The sequence below is a fragment of the Papio anubis genome, chromosome 1 (assembly GCF_008728515.1).
Source record: "Papio anubis isolate 15944 chromosome 1, Panubis1.0, whole genome shotgun sequence".
NCBI lineage: Eukaryota > Metazoa > Chordata > Mammalia > Primates > Cercopithecidae > Papio > Papio anubis.
Window position 1 is genome coordinate 27,603,987 of NC_044976.1, and position 22,830 is coordinate 27,626,816.

General features: G+C 48.6%; 1 protein-coding gene across 7 annotated transcripts in view; it reads left to right on the forward strand.

Moving 5' to 3' along the window:
• The window catches only part of PTPRU (protein tyrosine phosphatase receptor type U), an 89,166-nt gene that overhangs the window by 14,715 nt on the left and 51,621 nt on the right, over positions 1 to 22,830 (forward strand). For all 7 annotated transcript variants that reach the window (XM_031666323.1, XM_021938547.2, XM_031666324.1 and 4 more), the window contains exons 2-7: positions 3,974 to 4,105; positions 7,277 to 7,548; positions 8,036 to 8,117; positions 8,224 to 8,339; positions 8,671 to 8,845; positions 9,411 to 9,704. In XM_031666323.1, coding sequence (XP_031522183.1) covers positions 3,974 to 4,105; positions 7,277 to 7,548; positions 8,036 to 8,117; positions 8,224 to 8,339; positions 8,671 to 8,845; positions 9,411 to 9,704 — 1,071 coding nt within the window. The remainder of the gene's footprint in view (positions 1 to 3,973; positions 4,106 to 7,276; positions 7,549 to 8,035; positions 8,118 to 8,223; positions 8,340 to 8,670; positions 8,846 to 9,410; positions 9,705 to 22,830) is intronic.

The window sequence follows — 22,830 nt, forward strand, 5'->3', positions numbered from 1 at the left end:
GGTCATTGTGGCTGGGGTGGGCAGGTCTAGGATCAGTCAGTCAGTCTGGTGGTGATTCTGGCTGAAGTGAGATAGTCTGGGGTCATCTGTATGAGGCTGAGGCCACTTTCAACAGGGACAGTCAGCTGGGAGCCAGGCTGGCTGAAGTCAGTCTATTTGGGGGTCACCAACTTGGGTCAGTCTGTCTGGGGATCACAGGACTGGTGTCAGTCTATCTGGGGGCTCCTCTGACTGAGGTCAGGTGGTCTGGGTGTCATTCTGACCAGGTTAGTCAGTCTGGGAGTCCTGGCAGTTCGTGTGACCTGGCTCAGGATGAATAAGAGGAAGCCAAGGAGCTGGCACTCCCAGGCTCTCCCCAGGGCGGTGGGTGAGACATTGGGGCAGCGGCCTTGTTACTTGTGAAGGAACAGGAAAGGCCTAAACCCCAGCCAGGACTTTAGATCCTGGGCTTCCTTTTATGGCAACCCCTCTATCTCAAGGAAGCCTTGGCTAAGAGCCTTAGGGCAGGCCCAGCTCAAGCTGAAGTTAGCTGGCCTCCTCCTCCAGGAAGTCCTCCCTGACCACTATGCTTTCTCTCTATACTTGCCACGTTCTCTCTCTCTGCTGCACTGTGGGTCTTTTTCTAGAGGGGAAGCTGAGGCCCTCCAGGCACAGATGGGGTTAAAACCACCTCCCACAGTCAACAAGGCATGATGCTGACCACGGCTTTTCAAACAAAGAGCCAAAGAGCTCAGCCAAGGTCCTGCCCCAGCTCTGGAAAGAGTATTCTGTTACTTCATCCCATCTGCTTGGTGCCATCCTCACACCTACGTCTCACCATTGCAGGAGAAGACAGGGAGCCCCCAGCAGTGAGGAGCCCTTTGTGCCTGGCTCTTCTGGGTGTGTTTTTCTTTTTTCTTTCTTTTTCTTTCTTTCTTTTTTTTTTTTGAGACAGAGTCATGCTGTGTCACCCTGACTGGAGTGCAGTGGCACCATCTCAGCTCACTGCAACCTCTGCCTCCCAGGTTCAAGCGATTCTCCTACCTCTGCCTTCCAAGTAGCTGGGACTACAGGCAAGCGCCACCACACCCAGCTAATTTTTTTATTTTTAGTAGAGACGGGGTTTCACCATGTTGGCCAGGCTGGTCTCGAGCTCCTGACCTCAGGCGATCTGCCCATCTGGGCCTCCCAAAGTGTTGGGATTACAGGCGTGAGCCACTGCGCCTGGCCTGGGTGTGTTTTTCATGTGCTACTTCACATCATCTGCATCGCAACCTAGAGGAGTTGCAGCTGCAGATGAAACAGTAGAGCTTCCTAAGTGAAGTTGCTTGCTGCGTGTGAAGATGCCTGTAGCACTGTGCCTGTGACATGGCACTCACCCCCTAAGTGCTGTTGTTTGGGAAAAGCTTCCTCAAGTGTCATGTGGCATGTGACACTCATTCCCCAAGTACTGTTGTTAGGAAAACCTCCCTCAAATGGTGTTTTTCCTCTGCCCTCACACCACCACAGCAGCAGCCATCAACACAGGAGACCTCTGTGACCAAATGTGTGGGGGCTTCTCCCCACTACCAAGCAAGCAATTAATTCTGTAGCAGACACCAGCTGGGTGTCCTCCAATTCAGTTCCAGCACATGGGTCAGATCCCATGGGTTGAGGGCTCAGTCCCAATGACTGCCTCCTCCTCCAGACACCAGTTGCAAGTCTGGGCCTCCAGAACTTTCAACGACCAGCTGCAAGTTGGGGTTCCCACGACCCCCTCTTTGGGTTTAATTTGCTGGAGCAGCTCACAGAACTCAGAAACATATTAACTGGTTAATTATAAAGGATATTGCAAAGGATACAGATGAAGAGATGCATAGGGTGAGGTATGGGGGAAGGCACATGGAGCTTCCTTGCCCTCTCTGGACCCACCACCCTCCAAGAAGCTCCATGTGTTCCACTGTCTGGAAGCTCTCCGAACCCTGTCCTTTTGGGTATTTACAGAGGTTTCCTTACGTAAGCATGATTGACAAATGTGATTGCACATAAAGCGCCTGATCTAAACCCAGCAAGGCCTGTCTGCTTAAACTTGTCTTGGCCTTTCCGTGGCATTCCTTCCTCTAGGGTATCGGGCAGGACCCTCTCTGGAATGACCCGTGATTGGATTAGAGCCCTGCCTTGGACAGGTGAAAGGAGGACAGGAGCAGGTCAGAGAGAAATTTTGTTTCCTGAGGCCTGTTTCTGAGGCCTAAAGTGTCCCAACATTATAAGACTGTACAAAGGCTTTTATATATATAAATAAATATATGTTAGGTTGTGCAAAAGTAATTGCTGTTTTTTCCATTACTTAAAAAAAAAAGGCAAGAACTGCAATTACTTTTGCACTAGCTAAATATATGTAAATATCACAACTATCTATACCTCTCCCTCTTCTTCTTGAGATTGGGAAGCAGCTCAGGTCTGCTCCTTCTGGTATCGAAACCCCTTTTTGTGGGAAGCCTGGACTTTGTCATCTGACCCACATGGGTTCAAATCCCACCTCTGTTCCTTATGTAGGCTTGCATGGTACATATAAGAGCTGCTATTTCCTAAGTGCTTACGTATGCTAGGCGTTGTGCTAAGTGGGCCACTACATCAAATCCTCAACCAGCCTATGTGCAGATAGGGAAACACAGGCTCAGAAAGAGAAGCCACCTGCCCCTGGTCACAGGGGTTGGCAAATTGCAGTCAAGATTTGATCCCAAGTCTGTGATGCCAAAGCCCACTCATTGATCCACCACGTAGTGCGGTGGACAAATCCCTTCATTCCTCAGAACCTCAGTCACGTCATCTGTCAAATCGGGAGGAGTACCAGTGACTGGCAGGCACCCAGGACAGGGTCTGGCATGGTTTGCGCTTGCTTCCTCGCCACTTGCTTGGGCATTTTCCTGGGTTTCTGGTGCCTCAGGCTCCTGTTGGGACTCCAAACACTAAGGTTTTGGAGTGAGTGGCAGGGAGAAGCTTTCAGTTCCTTTCTGAACCAATAGTGTTCTCAGGTTTATTCGGCAACCAGCTTAGGCCTTTGATGAACTCACTGAGATATATAGACCTCATTACCAACCAAAGGACTCACATCTATTTCAATCCCCACTTCCTCCCCCTTTCTCATTTAAACTGTTAGTACTGGTTGCAAATCATGGGAAGTTGCTTCATCTAGTCATATATGTGCCTCGTCCACATGTGACTATGCTTTTGCATGTCACATTCCCGCAGGCAGAGACCTAACTTGACTGACTTTGGGCAATGTCTGAATCCCATCGACATCTGTCAAGTAGGAAAAATAGTGGTGCCTGACTCAGAATGCGTGGCCTGAATGAGGCTCTGTACGTCCACCATGTAGCATTGTGCCCAGCTTGAGTGGATTGGTGGCAATTGTTATTTTTAAAGGAGATCTCATTGGGCTGGATTATGACACGCATGGTCCTGCCAGGCCCAGGGCCCACTGTCTGTCCTCTATGGGAAGATAGAGGGGCAGGGGACAGAACACTGGGTAACAATCAGGAGATCTCAGTTCAAACCCCATCTCCGTTGCCAGTGAGCTGTGTGACCCTAATGAAGTCACTCAGACTTTTGGGGTCTCAGTTTCCTTATCCACAAAGTGGAGATAATTCTATTCCTGATCTTATGGGTTGTTGTGAAGTTCCAATAATATAGCAATCCTGATAAGTAGTTTTTATTGAGGAGGGTCTTTGATGTATGGTGGTGATGGTGGTGCCAGTGGTGGTGGTGGTGGGGTGGGGAGCGGTCCTGGGAAGTACTAGGGGAGTAGGCGTGTAGGGACATCTTGGTATTGGGAGGGGACAGTGAGGGGGACCATGGTAGAGGGAGAGGGTGGAGGAGGGAGAATTTTGCTAGAGGGAGGGAGCAGTGTGGGGAAGGGCCTGAAGAAAGGGAGGAGGGTGGGGGCTACCCTCCAGGAACCCTGCTGGCCAGTAGCCCTGCCTTAGCCTGGGCTAACCAGACCCTGCTCTCACAGCTGGCTGCACCTTTGAGGAGGCAAGTGACCCAGCAGTGCCCTGCGAGTACAGCCAGGCCCAGTACGATGACTTCCAGTGGGAGCAAGTGCGAATCCACCCTGGCACCCGGGCCCCTGCGGACCTGCCCCATGGTAAGTCTACTCTCCATCGCCATTACCCCTTCTTCTCCTTCCAGAGGCACTTCTACCCACCTACTGTGTGACCTTGGGCACATTACTTAACCTCTCTGGGCACCATCTGCATTTGCATCTTTAATGTCATATGTGACACTGAATGTGGCTTTCTCTCAACACTGTCTAATTATGCATGTCAGGTAGTTTCGTGTGTGAAATGAGTGCAGGTTCAAGCCGTTAAAGGCCCTCATGGCTGTGAGTTAAAACTCACTTCCAATTACTTCCCTTGCTGCCTAGCTCAGGATCCAGCCCACTCCCACTCTCAGTTCTTCCTAAATCCTCCATCTTTGGGAGGCTGTCTTCAGAGATTCTTTTCTCCCCAAAAGCCCCTGAATCCTGATCTCTCCAGGACTTGGAGATGCTGAAAGAGCAATAACATTGGGACTAGATGTGTTTAAAACCTTCCTTCCTCTGCCCTCTTCCTCCTGGAAGTCCCAGATCCTTCTCAACTTCTACCTTGCTCTGTTCCTGTTTCAAGATGGGGCAGCTTTGTCATCCTGAGCTCTGGATTGGGAGGCAGGAGACTAATAATATGGATTCTAGTACTGACTTCCTGCTTTCATCATGGCCCCTAGAGCACTCATTCCAGTGTCATGAAGACCTGGGCTCAAACCCTGGCTCCATCACTTTACCAGCAGTGTGACCTTGGGCAAGTCACTTAACGTCTGTGAGCCTCCATTGTCTTCACTGTAAAATGAGGCAAATAGGACTCCATTTCAGAGGGTCATGAGATGATGCGTATAAAGTATAGAGCACAAGGGTGGCATGCAGGAGTCAGTTATTTAGTTGCTATTGTTGAGGGTCTTTGGGGAAGACCTTTGGGGAAGAGGAGTTGTACAACTAGTACTCCTCTTCACGGGATGCAGAATCAACTGGGAATTAAAAAAGAATGAGACAAATAAAGGCCAAATTGTCAACTTTATTACTGATAAGGGCTGTGTCAGAGGACATAGATAGTGTGGGTATCAAATGGGCTTTCTGAGTGAATCTCCATATTCCACAGCCTGAAGCCCCCTCCCTTTGCCCCATCACACTAGTGCCCAGGGTCTTTACTGCCCAGCTCACAGCATGGCTGAGATTGCATCTGTTGTCAGGGAGGGGCAGCGAAGATTCTCAGTGGTGGGGCCAGGACTTGAAGCCACTAGGAGAGAAGACCTTCATGACCTGGCACAGGTGCCTCCTGCAGACTCTCACAGCTTGCCCTGCCCCTCCCCTTCTGTGCATTCGCTCACACTGTGCCCTTCCTGGGGCACTTATCTCTGCCTCTGCAGGTGTTAGTGGGTATCACAGTTTGACTTCTCTGAAAATAATCTGTAAAGGTACCCACCATGGCAGGGACCTCGTGGGGGCCTCTCCATATTCCCAGGGCCCAGCCTCAGTCTGATACATGGTTGGCACTCAGGTACAAAGCAGCTGATTGGAATTCACCTCTTACAGTCCTGACTACCCTGAGTGTGCTCTACCTCTCTTGTCACGTACAAGCAGAGATATACCCAGTGAGAAAGGGGAGAAGGGAATTTAGCAATTAGTGTGAGCCTTGTGCTAGGTCTTGAGGATGTGGTGATGAGCCAGATGGACAGTCTTTGTCCTCCTGGTTCTCACATTCTAGGAAATGGAGCTGGGGGTGGAGGGAGAAGAAAGGAGGGAGACTCACACTCAGAGATGGAGAGCAGGAGAGAAGAGAAGCAAGAGCGACAGGGATAAAGGGAGTAAATGAAAGAGAAGGGGAGGGATGCAGTGAGCGGAGGGAGAGGCAGAGGGAGCAGAAGGAGGAGGAAAGAACAAAGTGTCAGATTGAAAGAGAGGGAAAGATGCACACAGCTGCTTGCAGGGAGAGGAGAGAGAAGTAGCATGAGTGGGCCAAGAGGGAGTGTGTTGGGGGTTGGGAAGTGCCCCTTCCTGGATGGGGATGGGAACTTGAGTTTAGTTTACCACTGCCCTGCCGGGACTGATCCAGGAGCCGCCTCCATAGGCCTTCTAGCTTACAGAGATGAATGAGATCCCCTCCAGCAGAGTCCCCAGGGAGCCCTCCTGGAGCAGGGATCTGAATGAGCTTATGTTGGCTGGCAGCCAAGCCCAGGAGGAGGCAGCGCTGGGTGGTTTCAGGTGCCCTTTGGGAAGCCCAAATCCTCCAGCCAGGTCCTGAGCCAGCCTAGTCCACTTCTACTCCCCCAGTACCCAGGCTGGGTCTCTGGGGAAGGGACAGGCTGCCTTTTTCCAGGTTGGAAGTCAAGGGGATTTGTATCCCAGGAATTTAGACTCAGGAATGGGGTCTGGAAGGGAAATTGGAATCCTTTCATTCAATCTCTATTCTACCTATTGATTCAGCTTGCGTCCTGAGACCTCACAGGCTAGTGGGAGACAGACAGGCACTTTAGTAATGACCCAGGGGCCAGGAGAGAAGCCCTTGGTGGGAGGCGGAGGGAGGGCTTTGGAAGGGGTGGCCTTTGAGGGACTGTCATGTGCCAATATCTTGACTCCAGGGGTGAAAGACCTAGTCCCTGCCTCCAGGGATGGCTCAGAACATGGGGAAAGCTGTGGTGAGGCCGGGCATGGGCTTTGTGACCTGTAGATTGTAAGGAGCCCTTTTTTTTTTTTTTTTTTTTTTTTTTTTGAGACTGAGTTTTGCTCTGTCACCCAGGCTGGAGTGTAGTGGCGTGATCTTGGCTCACTGCATCCTCTGCCTCCCAGGTTCAAGCAATTGTCCTGTTTCAGCCTCCTGAGTAGCTGGGACTATAGGCGCATGCCACCGCACCCGGCTAATTTTTGTTTTTTTAGTAGAGACAGGGTTTCACCATATTGGTCAGGCTGGTCTCGAACTCCTGACCTCAGGTGATCCACCCACCTCAGCCTCTCAAAGCATTGGGATTACAGGCGAGAGCCACCGCGCCCAGCCTTTAAATGGTTTTGACAAAGTCAGGTTTGTGTGTTTTTTACTGCTCCAGGTCTCCTATGGGAAACAGATGCTAGGAAGTGAAGGGACTCACCCAGGAAGGTGGAGCTGGGGCCAGAACTCAGAATCCCTGACTCCTGGTGGGTCCCGATGCCTAGAGTCCTTCTCAGTGTCCCCCGGCCCTGGCCCTCCCCTGAGGTCTCCTCAGCTCCTGCCTCTTCCTCGTCTCTTTCCAGGCTCCTACTTGATGGTCAACACTTCCCAGCATGCCCCAGGCCAGCGAGCCCATGTCATCTTCCAGAGCCTGAGCGAGAATGACACCCACTGTGTGCAGTTCAGCTACTTCCTGTACAGCCGGGACGGGCACAGCCCGGGCACCCTGGGTGTCTACGTGCGCGTTAATGGGGGCCCCCTGGGCAGTGCTGTCTGGAATATGACTGGATCCCATGGCCGTCAGTGGCACCAGGCTGAGCTGGCTGTCAGTACTTTCTGGCCCAATGAATATCAGGTGGGCTGGGTTCAGTCAGCGGTCAGCCTGTGCCTGGAGGTGGGGCAGATGGATGTCAGCTTGAGGTCGGAGTGGATGAGTGACTGAAGTTAGAATGTGTCTGCATTCAGCATCAGAGGCAACCTCTGGTCAAGGCCAGGGGTCAGTCTGGGGCCAGTCTGGGTTTAGCATCTGAGGTCATTGTTCCTAGGAATAGCCTCTGGGCCCAGGTCAAGGGTGAGTTGGAACAGTGCTGACCTGGAAACCCTGTGTGACTGCTTGAGGGTAACTGTCCAGGATTTGGATGGAAACTCTGGCCTCCACCTTATTCACTATGGGCGCTGGGATCCCACTCCCAACTAGCTGGCTTGGGAGGGAGCGTCAGTGTGAGTGGGGCTGACCTCTGCTAGTTGAGGCAGAGGAAGCTGAGGCCAAGCTGAAAGTGGGCACCTCCCCAGGCAAGGCTGGAGGGATATCAGTATGACAGGGGCCCTCCCGCCTCCCCCAGGTGCTGTTTGAGGCCCTCATCTCCCCAGACCGCAGGGGCTACATGGGCCTAGACGACATCCTGCTTCTCAGCTATCCCTGCGGTGAGTCCTGGCCCACTGGGGGCGCAGGGGTAAGGGGTGCGGGCGGCCGCGGCTCCTGCCTGCAGGGGGCGCAGGCCCAGCTCACGACGCGGCTGTAACCCCGCAGCAAAGGCCCCACACTTCTCCCGCTTGGGCGACGTGGAGGTCAACGCGGGCCAGAACGCGTCGTTCCAGTGCATGGCGGCGGGCAGAGCGGCCGAGGCCGAACGCTTCCTCCTGCAGGTGAGTGGGAGCGGTGACCTTGGCTGGGGGCGGGGTTGGGGGGGGGGGGGGGGGGGGGGGGGGGGGGGGTTGGTGACTGCTTCTGGCACTGACTCCCTGCAGGATGCTGAGTCCCTGCTTCGTACTCCAGCACCGCGCACAGCGTCCCAGTCCTCCCCTAGCTCCGCTCTACACTCTCTTGGGCCCCCATTCCCCAGGTCAGAGTGCGGCTCCAGGAACCTATGTCTGCGCTGTGTAGTAGGGACGGCTAAATGGGGCCCGGGTCAGAGCGAGATCGGGACACCTCGCTTCGAGGCGCCCTTGACCCTCTCACTCTCTTCCCTCCCTGCAGCGGCAGAGCGGGGCGCTGGTGCCGGCGGCGGGCGTGCGGCACATCAGCCACCGGCGCTTCCTGGCCACTTTCCCGCTGGCTGCTGTGAGCCGCGCGGAGCAGGACCTGTACCGCTGTGTGTCCCAGGCCCCGCGCGGAGCGGGCGTCTCCAACTTCGCGGAGCTCATCGTCAAGGGTCAGCTGCCGCACGCTGGGGAGCGCCGGAACCCCCACCCTCGAGGGGCGGGGCCGGCGGCGGGGCGGGGTCTGCCCGGGGGCGTGGTCGTGGGGGGTGGGGCCGGCAGGGTATCGCGGGGGTGCGATCTGAAGGTGGGCCTGTGTAGATGGCAGTGGTCCAACCGGGATTAGATCTGATCTAGGGGTCGGGGCTGGCGTCAAGGGGGACGGATAGGGTCAAGGTGAGAGCCTAGAGGGGGTGGGGGTCTGGCTGTGTGACCACTGCGTTGATCCTAGCTGGCCTGCGGTCAGCTCCAGGAGACGAGGATTTGGGGGATTAGGAGGGGCCTGAGAGAGGAGTTGTGGGCTGATGGGCGAGGGCGGGGCCAGCCTTTGGAACCAGGTGCCCCTTAGGGCCTGGGGATTTAGTGGGGGTAGGAGAGCAGGTCTGGTTGAGGGCTTAGTAGCAGCGTGAGAGGCCCTGGGAGGATGGGGAGGGATTTGGGTGTGGTGGGACGCAGAGTTGGGTGCTGGCGTCTCACAGCAGCATCGGTCCGCCCCGCCTCTTCCCCATCTCCTCGCAGAGCCCCCCACTCCCATCGCGCCCCCACAGCTGCTGCGTGCTGGTCCCACCTACCTCATCATCCAGCTCAACACCAACTCCATTATTGGCGACGGGCCGATCGTGCGCAAGGAGATTGAGTACCGCATGGCGCGCGGGCCCTGGGCCGAAGTGCATGCCGTCAGCCTGCAGACCTACAAGCTGTGGCACCTCGACCCCGACACAGAGTATGAGATCAGCGTGCTGCTCACGCGTCCTGGAGACGGCGGCACTGGCCGCCCGGGGCCACCCCTCATCAGCCGCACCAAATGCGCAGGTGGGTGCAGCCGCTACTCCTGACCTCAGTCCCTGGTGTGGGACCCCTGGGTATGGGCCCAGGGCTATGGAGGGGCGCATTCGAGAGGAAGCGTGGCCTGGATCTGTGCTTGTAAACCTTTCTAAAACATTGCGATTTTTCCTTAACCCTTGTTTTGTCAAAGATGATGATAGCTAATACTTTACTTTGTGTCAGGTACTTAAACATATCTGTGTGTAGACACACACACAAACCCATATTTATAGATTTAAAACTTACAACAACACCACGATGTAGGTGCTCTTGTCATACCCATTTTACAGATGTGACTGAGGTACAGAGATGTTAAGTGACTGGCCCAAGAGCACACAACTATTAAGTGGCAGAGATGGGACTGGAACTCTTGACTGGCTGGCTCCAGAATCTATGTTCGTAATTCTACATCTAGATAAAATAAGCAACTAAACACCATCAAATACAAGTGTGTTACATATTCTAGCTGGTTTCTCTTATCTGGGCATTGAGCCTGAGGTCTGCTCTTCCTTGTTAAAAAGGGCAAAGCAGCTGTTGGAGGATGGTACACCTGTGCCAGATGAGGGTCTTTTTTGTTTAATCAGAAGAGGAATTGAGAACACAACAGGTTTTTCTTTTTGTGACTTTAGTGTTGTTGTTATTATTATTTTTCCTTTTGAGACAGAATTTTGCTCTGTCACCCAGGCTGGAGTGCAGTGACACGATCTTGGTTCACTGCAACCTCCGCCTCCTGTGTTCAAGCGATTCTCCCACCTCAGCCTCCCAAGTAGCTAGGATTACAGGCATGTGCCATGATGCCTGGCTAATTTTTGTATTTTTACTGGAGACAGGGTTTCACCACATTGGCCAGGCTGGTCTCAAACTCCTGACCTCAGGTGATCTACCCGCCTCCGCCTTCCAAAGTGCTAGGATTACAGGCGTGAGCCACCGTGCCTGGCCTAGTGTGTTTTTTAAATGGACTTATTAAGATAAATGTGGATTCACATGCAGTTGTAAAAAAAATACAGAAAGATTCTCTGTGCACTTCACCCTATTTTCTGCCGTGGTAACATGCTGCAAAACTATAGTATGATATCACAATCAAGATATTCATATTGATAAAAACCACAGATCTTATTCAGACTTTTCTGGCTTTGCTTGTACTTGTTCGTGTGTGTGTGCATGTGTGTATGTCATTCTGCACAGTTTATCACATGTGTAGGTTTGTGTATTCACCACTACAGTCAAAATACTGAATAGTTCAATCCCCTTAAGGACTCTTTTATAACTGCATTCACCTCCCTTTCTTCCTCTACTCCCCAACTTTTGGTAGTCACTAATCTGTCCTTCATTTATAAAATTTTGTTGTTTCAAAAATATTATACGAATGAAATCAGAGTATATAACCTCTGGAATTGGCTTTTTTTGGGTAACAGCTTTATTGCAATATAATCCACATCTCATATAATTCAATCCTTAAAATGTACAGTTCAGTGGTTTTCAGTATACAGTAGTCCCCGTGTACCTGAGGTTTCTCCTTCTATGGTTTTAGTTACCTGTGGTCAACTTGAGGCTTGAAAAGGTGAGTACTGTACAATAAGATATTTTGAGAGAGAGAGATCACATTTGTATAACTTTTATTATAGTGTGGTGTTGCAATTGTTCTATTTTATTATTATTGTTGTGAATCTCTTACTGTGCCTAATGTAGAAATTAAACTTTATCATAGGTGTGTATGTATAGGAAAAACATAGTTTATCTAGGGTTCGGAACTCTCTGTGGTTTAAGGCATCCACTAGGGTCTTGGAATGTGTCCCCTGCAGATACGGGGGGGACTACTGTATTGACAGAGTTACACAACCATTAACACAATCAATTCTGGAACATTTTCATCATCTCAGAAGGAAATTTTGTACTCTTTAGCAGTCATCCCCATTTCACCTGAACACCTCTATCCCTAGGCAACCACTAATTTCCTTCTGTCCCTATGGATTTGCCTCTCTGTGGACATTTCACATAAATGGAATCATACAATATATAGTCTTTTGTGACTGGCTTCTTCCATTTATTTTATTATTTATTTATTTATTATTTTTTAAGATGGAGTCTTGCTGTGTCGCCAGGCTGGAGTGCAGTGGCGTGATCTCGGCTTACTGCAACCTCCACCTCCTGGGTTAAAGGGATTCTCCTGCCTCAGCCTCCCGAGTAGCTGAGACTACAGGCACCTGCCACCATGCCTGGCTAATTTTGGTTATTTTTAGTAGAGATGGAGTTTGGCCATGTTGGCTAGGCTGGTCTTGAATTCCTGACCTCAGGTGATCCGCCTGCCTTGGCCTCCCAAAGTGCTGGGATTACAGGTGTGAGCCACCACACCTGACCCTTCTTCCATGTAGCATGATGTTTTCAAGGTCTATCCTCATTGTAGCATGTATCAATATTTCATTCTTTTTTATTGTTTAATAATATTCCATTATATGAATATATCACAGTTTATTTGTCATTCATCAGTTGAAGGAAATTGGGGTTGTTTACACTTTTTGGCTATTATGAACAGTATTGCTATATTTGTGTACAGGTTTTTATATTGATATATGTTTTCATTTTTCTTGAATATGTACCATATATATCATAAGATATCTCTGTGTTTGTTCACTGAGGAACTGCTGGACTGTTTTCCAAAGCAGCTGTACCACTTTAAATTCCCACTACTAGTCTATGAGAGTTCTAGTTTCTCTGCATCCTTGTCATCATTTGTTATTATCTGTCTTATTATAAGCACTCTAGTGTATATGAAATGGTATCTCATTGTGATTTTGATTTGCATTACCCTGATGGCTACTGATATCGAGCATTTTTTCATGTGCTTATTGACCATTTTGATATCTTCTTCTTTGTAGAGATGTCTATTCACAGTATTAAAAATGACCAATTTTTATTTTTATTTTATTTTATTTTATTTTTTTTGAGACGGAGTCTCGCTCTGTCACCCAGGCTGGAGTGCAGTGGCGCGATCTCAGCTCACTGTAAGCTCCGCCTCCCGGGTTTACGCCATTCTCCTGCCTCAGCCACCTGAGTAGCTGGGACTACAGGTGCCCGCCACCTTGCCCGGCTAGTTTTTTGTATTTTTTAGTAGAGACGGAGTTTCACTGTGTTAGCCAGGATGGTCTCAATTTCCTGACCTCGTGATCTGCCCGTCTTGGCCTCCCAACGTGCTGGGATTACAGGCTTGAGCCACCGCGCCCGGTCATGACCAATTTTTAAATTGGGTTATTTGTCTTTTTATTATTGAGTTGTAATTACTTATATATTGTGAGTAGGCCTGACACGGTGGTGGCTCAGGCCTGTAATCCCAGCACTTTGGGAGACTGAGGAGGGCAGATCACTTGAGGCCTGGAGTTCGAGACCAGCCTAGTCAACATGGTGAAACTCAGTCTCTACTAAAAATACAAAAATTAGCCAGGTGTGATGGTGGGTGCCTGTTGTCCCAGCTACTCGGGAGGCTGAGGCACAAGAATCACTTGAACCCAGGAGGTGGAGGTTGCAGTGAGCTGAGATGGCGCCACTGCACTCCAGCCTGGGTGACAGAGACTCTGTCTCAAAAAAAAAAAAAAAAAAGTTATTTATATATTGTGGACACTAGATGCTTATCAGATGTTAATGTTTGCAAATACTTTCTCCCATTCTGTGGATTATATTTTCTTTTTCTTGATAGTTTTTTTTTAAGCATGGAAGTTTTTAATTTATCTATCTTTTTCTTTTGTTGTTTGTGCTTTTGATGTCATACCTAAGAAACCATTGCCTAACCCACAGTCATGAAGATTTACTCCTGTGTTTTTTTTCTAATAGTTTTATAGTTTCAGCTATTACATTCAGGTCTTTGATCCACTTTGAGTTAATTTTTCAAATGTGGTGTGAGGTAGGGATCCAACCTCATTCTTTTTTTTTTTTTTTTTTTGAGATGGAGTTTCACTCTCGTCACTCAGGCTGGAGTGCAATGGTGCAATCTCAGCTCACTGCAACCTCTGCCTCCCAGGTTCAAGCGATTCTCCTGCCTCAGCCTCCTGAGTAGCAGGGATTACAGGCATGCACCACCACGCCCAGCTAATTTTTGTATTTTTGGTAGAGACAGGGTTTCACAATGTTGGCCAGGCTGGTCTCGAACACCTGACCTCAGGTGATCCACCTGTTTCAGCCTCCCAAAGTGCTAAGATTATAGGCGTGCGTGGCCAACTTCATTCTTTTGTATGTAGATCTTCATTACCATTTGTTGAAAAGTCTATTCTTTCCTTATTGAATTATCTTGGCACTGGGATTGATTTCTTTCATTCAGCGTAGTTTCCGTCATCCAAGTTGTGTATATCATTAGTTTATTACTTTTTATTGCATGGTGTGGAAATGCCAGATTGTTTAACCATTCACCTGTTGAATGACATCTGGGCTGGTTCCACTTTTTCATTATTACAAGTAAAGCTTCTGTGAGCCTTCACACACAGGTTTTTGCATGAACATAACTTTTCATTTTTTCTGGGATAAATGCTCAAGAGTACAATCAATGAGTCATATGGTGATTGCATGTTTAGTTTTATCAGAAACTGCCAGAGTGGCTGTGTGGTTTTATATTCTCACCAACAATGTATGAGTGATCCAGTTTTCTGCATCCTTGCCAACATTTAGTGTTGTCACTATTTTTTATTTTGGACTTCCTGAGAGGTATGTAGTGATAGCTCATCATGGTCTTAATTTGCATTTCTTCAGCGTCTAGTGATGTCGAACATCTTTTCTTTTCTTTTCTTTTTTTTTTTTTTGAGATGGAGTCTCACTGTGTCACCCAGGCTGGAGTGCAGCAGCATGATCTCAGCTCACTGCAACCTCCAGCTCCCAGGTACAAGCAATTCTTGTGCCTCAGCCTCCCAAGCAGCTGGGATTACAGGCACATGCCACCACGCCTGGCTAATTTTTGTATTTTTAGGACAGATGGGGTTTCGGCATATTGGCCAGGCTAGTCTTGAATTCCTGACCTCAAGTGTTCTGCCTGCCTCAGCCTCCCAAAATGCTGGGATTACAAACATGAGCCACAGCACCTGGACGAACATCTTTTCGTGTGCTGTTTGCCGTCTGTATATCCTCTTTGGTGCATTGTCTGTTCATGTCTTTGAATGTTTTCTGATTGGATTATTCTTTTGTCTTTTTTTGCTGTTAAGTGTTGAGAGTTTTTTGTACATTCTAGGTACCAGTCCTTTGTTAAATGTGGAGTTTGTAAATATTTCCTCCCAGTTTGTAGCTTGTCCTTCACCCTCTTTGTATGGACTTTCACAGAACTATTTTCAGTTTTGATGAGGTTCAGTTTATAAAATTTCCCTTTTATGAATTGTGGTTTTGGTATCAAGTCTGAGAACTCCTTGCCTATCCCTGTCTTCCAAAGATTTTCTCCTTTTTTTCTTTTTTTTAAATGGAGAGTTTTTCCCTTGTTGCCCAGGTTGGGGTACAATGGCATGATCTCAGCTTACTGCAACTTCCGCCTCCCGGGTTCAAACGATTCTTCTGCCTCAGCCTCCTGAGTAGCTGGGATTACAGGCATGTGCCACCACGCCCGGCTAATTTTGTATTTTTAGTGGAGGCGGAGTTTCTCCTTATTGGTCAGGCTGGTCTTGAACTCCCGACCTTAGGTGATCCAGCCTCCCAAAGTTCTGGGATTACGGGCATGAGCCACCGCGCCCGACCTCCTGTTTTTTTTCTAAAAGTGTTATAGTTTTACATTTTATGTTTAAGTTCATGATCTATTTTGGGTAAGGTGTGAGGTTTAGGTCAGTGTTATTTGTTGCTAATCGATATTTGTGTTTTAAAAAGCCGATCTGTGAATTATCTAAAATCCAGTTTAAAGCCACACTGTGGGAACTCCTTGGGTGGTAGGTCTAAAATCTGGTTTAATGTCACACTTTGGGAGACTCTTGAGTGGGGGGCTGGAGTATTTCAGTGCGAATTGCTTTCTAGCGAAGGGGTCTGGGTCAGGTTACTTAACCTTTCTGAGCTTCAGTTCCCCTGTTTTACAAAATGGGAATAATAACATTTACCATATAGGGTTAGTTTGAAGATTTATTCAACAAATTCTTATTGAGTGCCTACGTGCGAGGTGCTGTTGTGGTTCTTAGGGATATATGACTGTAACCAAGACAGACAAAGGCCACCAACATGTGAGTTCTTCATGGAACTGACATTTTGGCAAGAGGAGATAGATAATAGATGAGTAAACAAGTGAAGTATACAGTTGACCTTTGAACATCACAGGTTTGAATTGGGCAGGTCCACTTACATAGATTTTTTTTTCACTCACACATGCATCAAAAATACGGTATTTGTGGGCTGGGCATGGTGGGTTATACCTGTTATCGCAGTGCTTTGGGAGGCTGAGATGGGAGGAATGCTTGAGGCAAGGAGTTTGAGACCAGCCTGGACAACATAGCAAGACCCTGTCTCTACAACAGAACAGCAACAATAATTAGCTGAATGTGGTGGCATGTGCCTGTAGTCGCAGCTACTCAGGAGGCTGCGGCAGGAGGATTGCTAGAGCCCCGGAGATCAAGGCTGCAGTGAGCTAAGATTTCACACTGCACTCCAGCCTGGATGACAGAGCACGATCTTATCTAGAGACAAACAAACCAACAATACAAAAAACTCCAGTGTTTCTAGGGCCTGCATATATGAAGGGCCAACTGTGGGACTTGAATATGTGTGAATTCGGTTATATGTAGGGGTCCTAGAACCAATCCCCGGCATATACTGAGGGAGGACTGTATAGCCTGTCAGATGGTGATAAGTGCCGTGAAGAAGAAAAGCAGGGAGTGGGGACTGGAGGGTTGTTATCTTTAAAAGTCTCAAGGAAGGTGACATTCGAGCAGAGATCTGAAGGAGGTGAGGGACTGAGCCATGCAGAGAGCTGGGGACTTGCTGGGGAAAGCAAGCACCAGGCCAACTGAGCAGCCAGCGCAGAGGCCTGGAGGCTGGAGCATGCTTGGCACGTGCGAGGGGCATCCAGGAGACCGGTGTCACTGCATCAGTGACTGAGCGGGAGATGGCAGGAGAAGAGGCTGAAGTTGAGCTGCAGATGTGGGACTTAGAGCCGTTGTATGCAGAGAGAGCTGGGGAGCCATTGAAGGGTTTGGAGAGCAGGAGTGAGCATCATCTACTTTTGTTGAAAAGGATCCCTCTGGCCCTTTTGTGGAGAACATTCTTCAGGAGGGCAAAGGTGCCACAGTAGGCCAGGGAGAAGGCTACTGCAGTGATCTGCTTGAGAGGTGGTAATGGCTGGGAGCCGAGTGGAAGTGGTGGTGGTGGGGAGAAGTGGTCAGATTCTGGGTTTATTTTGAAGGCAGAGCTAACTGCATTTGCTGATGGATTGAATATGGGATGAGAGAAAGGGAAATAGAAGTCAAGGATGGCTCCAAGGCATTTTGCTAGAGCAGCAGGAACGATGGAGCTGTCGTTTCGTGCGAAGGAGCAGACTGTGGTGGGAGCTGATTTGACGTGGGTGTCATAGATCAGGAGTTCTGTGTTGGAAATGTTGACTTGGAGATACCTATTAGACATTCAAGTGGAGATACCCATCAGCAGATGGATACATGAGTGTGGAGTTCAGGGAAGAGGTTCGGGCTGCAGATATAAATTTGAAAGTCATCAGTGTGGAGATGGTATAGATGGCATCTAAAGCCCTGAGGTTGGATGAGATCTTTTACGCTAATGATTCTCAACTAGGGGCAATTTTTTCTCCCAGGAGACATTTGGCAGTGACTGAGGACATACCGGTTGTCACAACTGGGTGGTGGCAATGGAGTGTTACTGGCATCTAAAGGGATAGAGGCCAGGGAAGCTGTTCAACATCCTACAATACACAGACAACCACTGAAAACAAATAATTATCTAGTCTAAAATGTTCATAGTGCTGAGGTTGAGAATCCCCGATTTAGTCCTTAGATTTTTAGGGAATAAATGCAGATGGAAGAAAGAGGAGTTGTAAAGCCTGAACCTTGGAGCCTCCAGTGTTTTGGGTTAAATGCAGACAATTGCATGAAAATGCATTAAGTGTATGTGAAGTATAGCACTTAACACACAGTAAGCACCCAGTAAATGACGGTATTTTTAATCTTTCAAAGGCAGTTCTGATTTGCCACTTAGGATAAAAGGAATCATAGTGCAGGGTTCCATAGAGGATCTCTATTGCACTCCCCTTAGTGTACAGATAGGGAAGCTGAAACCAGAGAGGGGAAGAGACTTGGCTGTGATCAGACAGTGGGTCAAGAACCCAGGTTTTGTGATGACGGCTGTTGATTATTCCCATTTTACAGATGAATAAACTTAGATTTAGAGATTTAGCCACTTGTACAAATCTACACAGCGAGTCCATGGCAGAGCTAGAATCAAAGTTTGAATCTCTTGATTTCTCATCCAATGTTTTGTTTTATTTTTTTGTTTCATTTTGTTTTTAGAGACAGGGTCTCACCCTGTCACCTGGGCTAGAGTGCAGTGGCATGATCACAGCTCACTGCATGCAGCCTCGAACTCCTGGGCTCACGTGATTCTCCTGCCTCAGCCTCCTAAGCAGCTGGGGCTACAGGCTCGCACCACCATGCACAGATAATCTCTCTCTCTCTCTCTCTATTATTTTTTTTTTGTAGAGACAGGGTCTCACTGTGTTGCCCAGGCTGATCTTAAACTCCTGGCTTCAAGGGATCCTCCTGTTTCAGCCTCCCAAAGTGCTGGGATTACAGACAGGAGCCAGTGCGTCCAGCCTAATCCAGTGTTTTTAACAGCAGCAGCAGCAGCAGCAGCTGCCGCCATCATGGGCTGAATGCCCACTTTGTGCTGGGCACTGCGAGACACTTTTCATAGGCTGGCCAGGACGGAAGCTGGGGCAGGGGCCTGGCAGACAGGGTGCAAACACACCCCCCCCTGCCCTTCTGAATTACTCGCTTCTCTTTGTTGACATCGTGGCCCCTCCCTGCTTAGGCGCGTTGGCCGGCAGTTGTTTTGCTGTTGGCCAGCTGTGTTGTCATCTCCTCCATCCCCATGAAACTCCCCTCACACTATATTATTTACTGTAAAAACAATAATATAGCTTCAGGCGAAGGCGTTTTTAAAAATAAGCACTCCGAAGCTCATCAGCCTAGCCCAACAGCTGTTTTAATTTTTCTGACTTCTTCACATCTCTGCCCATATGCCTGCAGTAGACATTTTTCCACCCTTGCATTGGGATGTAGAAAGCATTCTGTATGCTGCTTCATTTGCTTGGTGGTGTTACATGTGTTATGTTGTTTATAATTATGTTTATTGACTCCAGAAGTCCATTGAATGTCCCCATTTGGCTCGACTGTTTCCCTCCAGACCTCTATAATGATAAATAATACTATATTAAGAAATCTAGCACTTATAGTTCTTCCCTTCTCCCCCCACCCCGAGTTATTTCTTTAGGATAAAGAGTCAGGAGTGGTTGAAAAAAGGGATTTTAAATATATTGCTTTAAAAAATGGTCGTGCTAATTTATACTGCTACTGGCATCTCATGTTAATTTACACATGTTTATTAATTACGATAGGCTGGTAATGACTGTAGGCTGGGCAATTTGACTCATATCATCTCGTGTAACTCTCACACTTGCTCTTTAGGCGTTATAATCTACGTTTTTGTTTCTTTTTTTTGACAGTCTCACTCTGTCACCCAGGCTGGAGTGCAGTGGCATGATCTTGGCTCACCGCTTCCTCTATCCCCCGGGCTCAAGCTATCCACCCACCTTAGCCTCCCAAGTAGCTGGGACTACAGGCATGCACCACCATGCCTGGCTAATTTTTATATTTTTGTAGAGAGATGAGGTCTCACTACTATGTTGCCCATGCTGGTGTCAAACTCCTGAGCTCAAGCGATCCTCTTGCCTCGGCTTCCCAAAATGCTGAGATTACAGGCATGAGCTATTGCACCCAGCCATAATCTCCATTTTTTAGTGGAGGAACCTGACATCCACATTCAAAGGGGATTAAGTAACTTGCCTGAAGCCACAGAAGTATGGCCAGGTGCCGTGGCTCACACCTGTAATTCCAGAACTTTGGGAGGCTGAGGCACGTGGATCACTTGAGCTCAGGAGTTTGAGACCAGCCTGGGGCAACATGGTGAAACCCCGTCTCTACAGAAAATACAGAAAATTAACTGGGGGCATGACGTTATGTGCCTGTGGTCCCGGCTACTCAGGAAGGTGAGGTGGGAGGATTGTTTGAGACTGCAGTGAGCCAGTGATAGCACCACTGCCCTCCAGCCTGGGTGACAGTGAGACTCTGTCTCAAAAAAACAAACACAAACAAATAAACAAAGAATAAAAATAACTAATGAGGGGTGGAGATAGGATGTGAACTTGGGTGTACCAGATCCCAGTCCAAAGCTCCTCCTGTGAAAAAAAGTTGAACATTTCAGGGTTATTGCATCTTGTTTAGCCTTATTAAAGTCAACACATGGTGGCCTAATTCAACAGCTGTTAAATGTTATCCTCATTGTTTTAATGTGCATTTTGACCTCTGATCTCTGAGTGACCTGTAGCCCTGTGTAATTTAGAGGGATGGGGCTTTGAGGTCCCCAGATTCTGTTTTGTCAATGTGTGTTGACAGTTGAAGAGAGTGTGTCTGGGTACCAGATGGTTTTTAGAAACATGGAGAAACTCATGGATTCACACCCCTCAATCAACATATCAGTCTGTAGGCAACAAACTATTTGAGCTCCCTGGATCTGTCCAGATATGATCAGGGTAGGGAGGAAGAAAAAAGAGAAGTGGACCTTCTTTTCAAAGAGCCCTCAGTCTACCTGGGTAGATGGGAGGTAGCACAGTTGTCGAAGAATGAGATGCCTAAGTCTGAAGTTGGGAGTTTCATCCTCCACAGTTGCTATCTTGGACCCTGTAAGGTGATTTTTAAGAAGCTTGAGTAGGTTGCCAGTATTTAAAAATCTGGAGATTTCACATGAAAATCGGAATTTCTGGCTCCTCTTGAAAAATGGGAGGATCTGGCAACCGTGAACCTGTAGTCCTGCTTGGCGGCAGTCATCTAGAGGTGAGCAGTAGCTGCCACTTTTGGATGGGACATCTACTGTCCTGTTTGCCATGGTCTTCACCCAGCATAGGTCTGCCGTTTACATGGAACTTCTCCTGCCCTTCTGTAAATGCTGCAGGAGGACTAGGAAGCAGAGTGCTTCTGCCAAGCCCTAGAGGCTGGAAAGGAATGTAGGGCTGCATTCCAGGGGGTGGGGATGGTGTGAGCCGAGCTGCAGGGAACAGAGAGCCACTCCCAGTAGTGCAAATAAAGCAGTGGTACCTCGGCTCTTGTAGACTCCCAGGACAGTGCACACAGGGCAGCCAGGACCACAGCCAGAGAGTCGGAGAATAACGCGAGGACCTCTGGGAAAGATGGCGAGTGAGCACACCCCGGATCTGACCCTCTGGTGCGAACACAGAAGAATGATGGCTTAAAACAAAACTACATTAAAAAAATCAGAAAAATCTCTATGGGCCAGGAATGGGAGAGAAAACCTAAGTGTGGTGAATGGGCTTGCAGCCTACAGTACCCAGGATACAGGGAGCAGTGGCAGCCAGCCCCTCAGTGTCCATATGGGATGGGATTTGGGTGGGCCCTGCTTGTGGGGAGAAGGGAGCCAGTCAGGAGGCAGGCTTTGTTCCTAGTGAGTGCTGAAATCTCTGTTGGATGGCTCCATATATAACTGGAGACATGCTGCTTGTGTGCATTCCAGGGAAGAAAGGAAACCTTCTGGGTGGAAACAGAAACTTGTTATTGTGCTGTACTTGGGGCCAGAGTTGGAAACTGTGTTACCGGTGCACTCCCAAGATAGGAGCAGCCTGGGCAAATGCTTCCCTTTGTATCTTCTTCATAAGGGGAATTCTGAACAAATTAATCACACAAAAATTGCCACGAGGGGCTGGGCGTGATGGCTCAAGCCTGTAATCCCAGTACTTTGGGAGGCAGAGACAGGAGGATCCGTTGAGCCCAGGAGTTTGAGATGAGCCTGGGCATCTCAGCAAGACCCTATCTCTACAAAAAATATAAAAATTAGCTGGGCTTGGTGGCACGTGCCTGTAGTGCCAGTTACTTGGGGGACTGAGGCAGGAGGATCACTTGAGCCAGGGAGATCAAGGCTGCAGTGAGCTGTGATCCTGCTACTGCACTCCAGCTTGGGTGACAGAGCAAGACCTTGTCTCAAAAAAAAAAAAAAAAAAAAAGACTCCTTGGGGTTGTACTTATTCTTCTTAAGAGATTGTGTAGCGGTGCTTTCTCACCTGTTCATTAAGGGATGCTGAGGTCCCTCTAGCTGGGGACACTTTGCAGGCCCTCACAGAACTTGAGAGTAGTGAAACTACACTTGACGGAATCAGAGTGCAAGAGAGAAAAGGATCATTTGGCACAATCTTGGTGTCTTCCCTCATTTTACTGATCCAGAAATTGAGACCCAGAGATTTGCCCAAGATCACACAGCTGGTCAATGCAGATGCAGGACTATGGGCTGAGCCCGGAGCTCCACCTTGCATTTGCTTCAGAAGCCTTGGCTTGGCTTTTCTTTCCTTTTCTTTCTTTTTTTTTTTTTGAGACAGGGTCTCACTGTGTCACTCAGACTGGAGTGCAGTGGTGCGATCATGGCTCACTGCAGCCTCAACCTCCCAGGCTCAAGCAATACTCCTGCCTCAGCCTCCTGAGTAGCTGGGCACATGTATGTGCCACCATGCCCAGCTAATTTTTGTGTTTTTAGTAGAGATGAGGTTTCTCCATCTTGACCAGGCTGGTCTCAAACTCCTAACCTCAGGTGGTCTACCTGCCTCCGCTTTCCAAAGTGCTGGGATTACAGGCGTGAGCCACCATGCCCAGCCTATTATTATTATCATTATATAATAGATTGTGCTTCCCTTTTTGCTTTGACAGCCAGGGAACCCACCACTGAATTTGAACCTTATCTTTAGACCTCCACATAGGACCTAATGTCATGTATTTCTTTTCTGTTTCCCTGTCATTCCCTGGCTTTATTTAACTATTTGGCTCTCATTCCCCTCATTACCCTGATTTCTGTATGTTATTATATTATATGTATTACTATACATTGT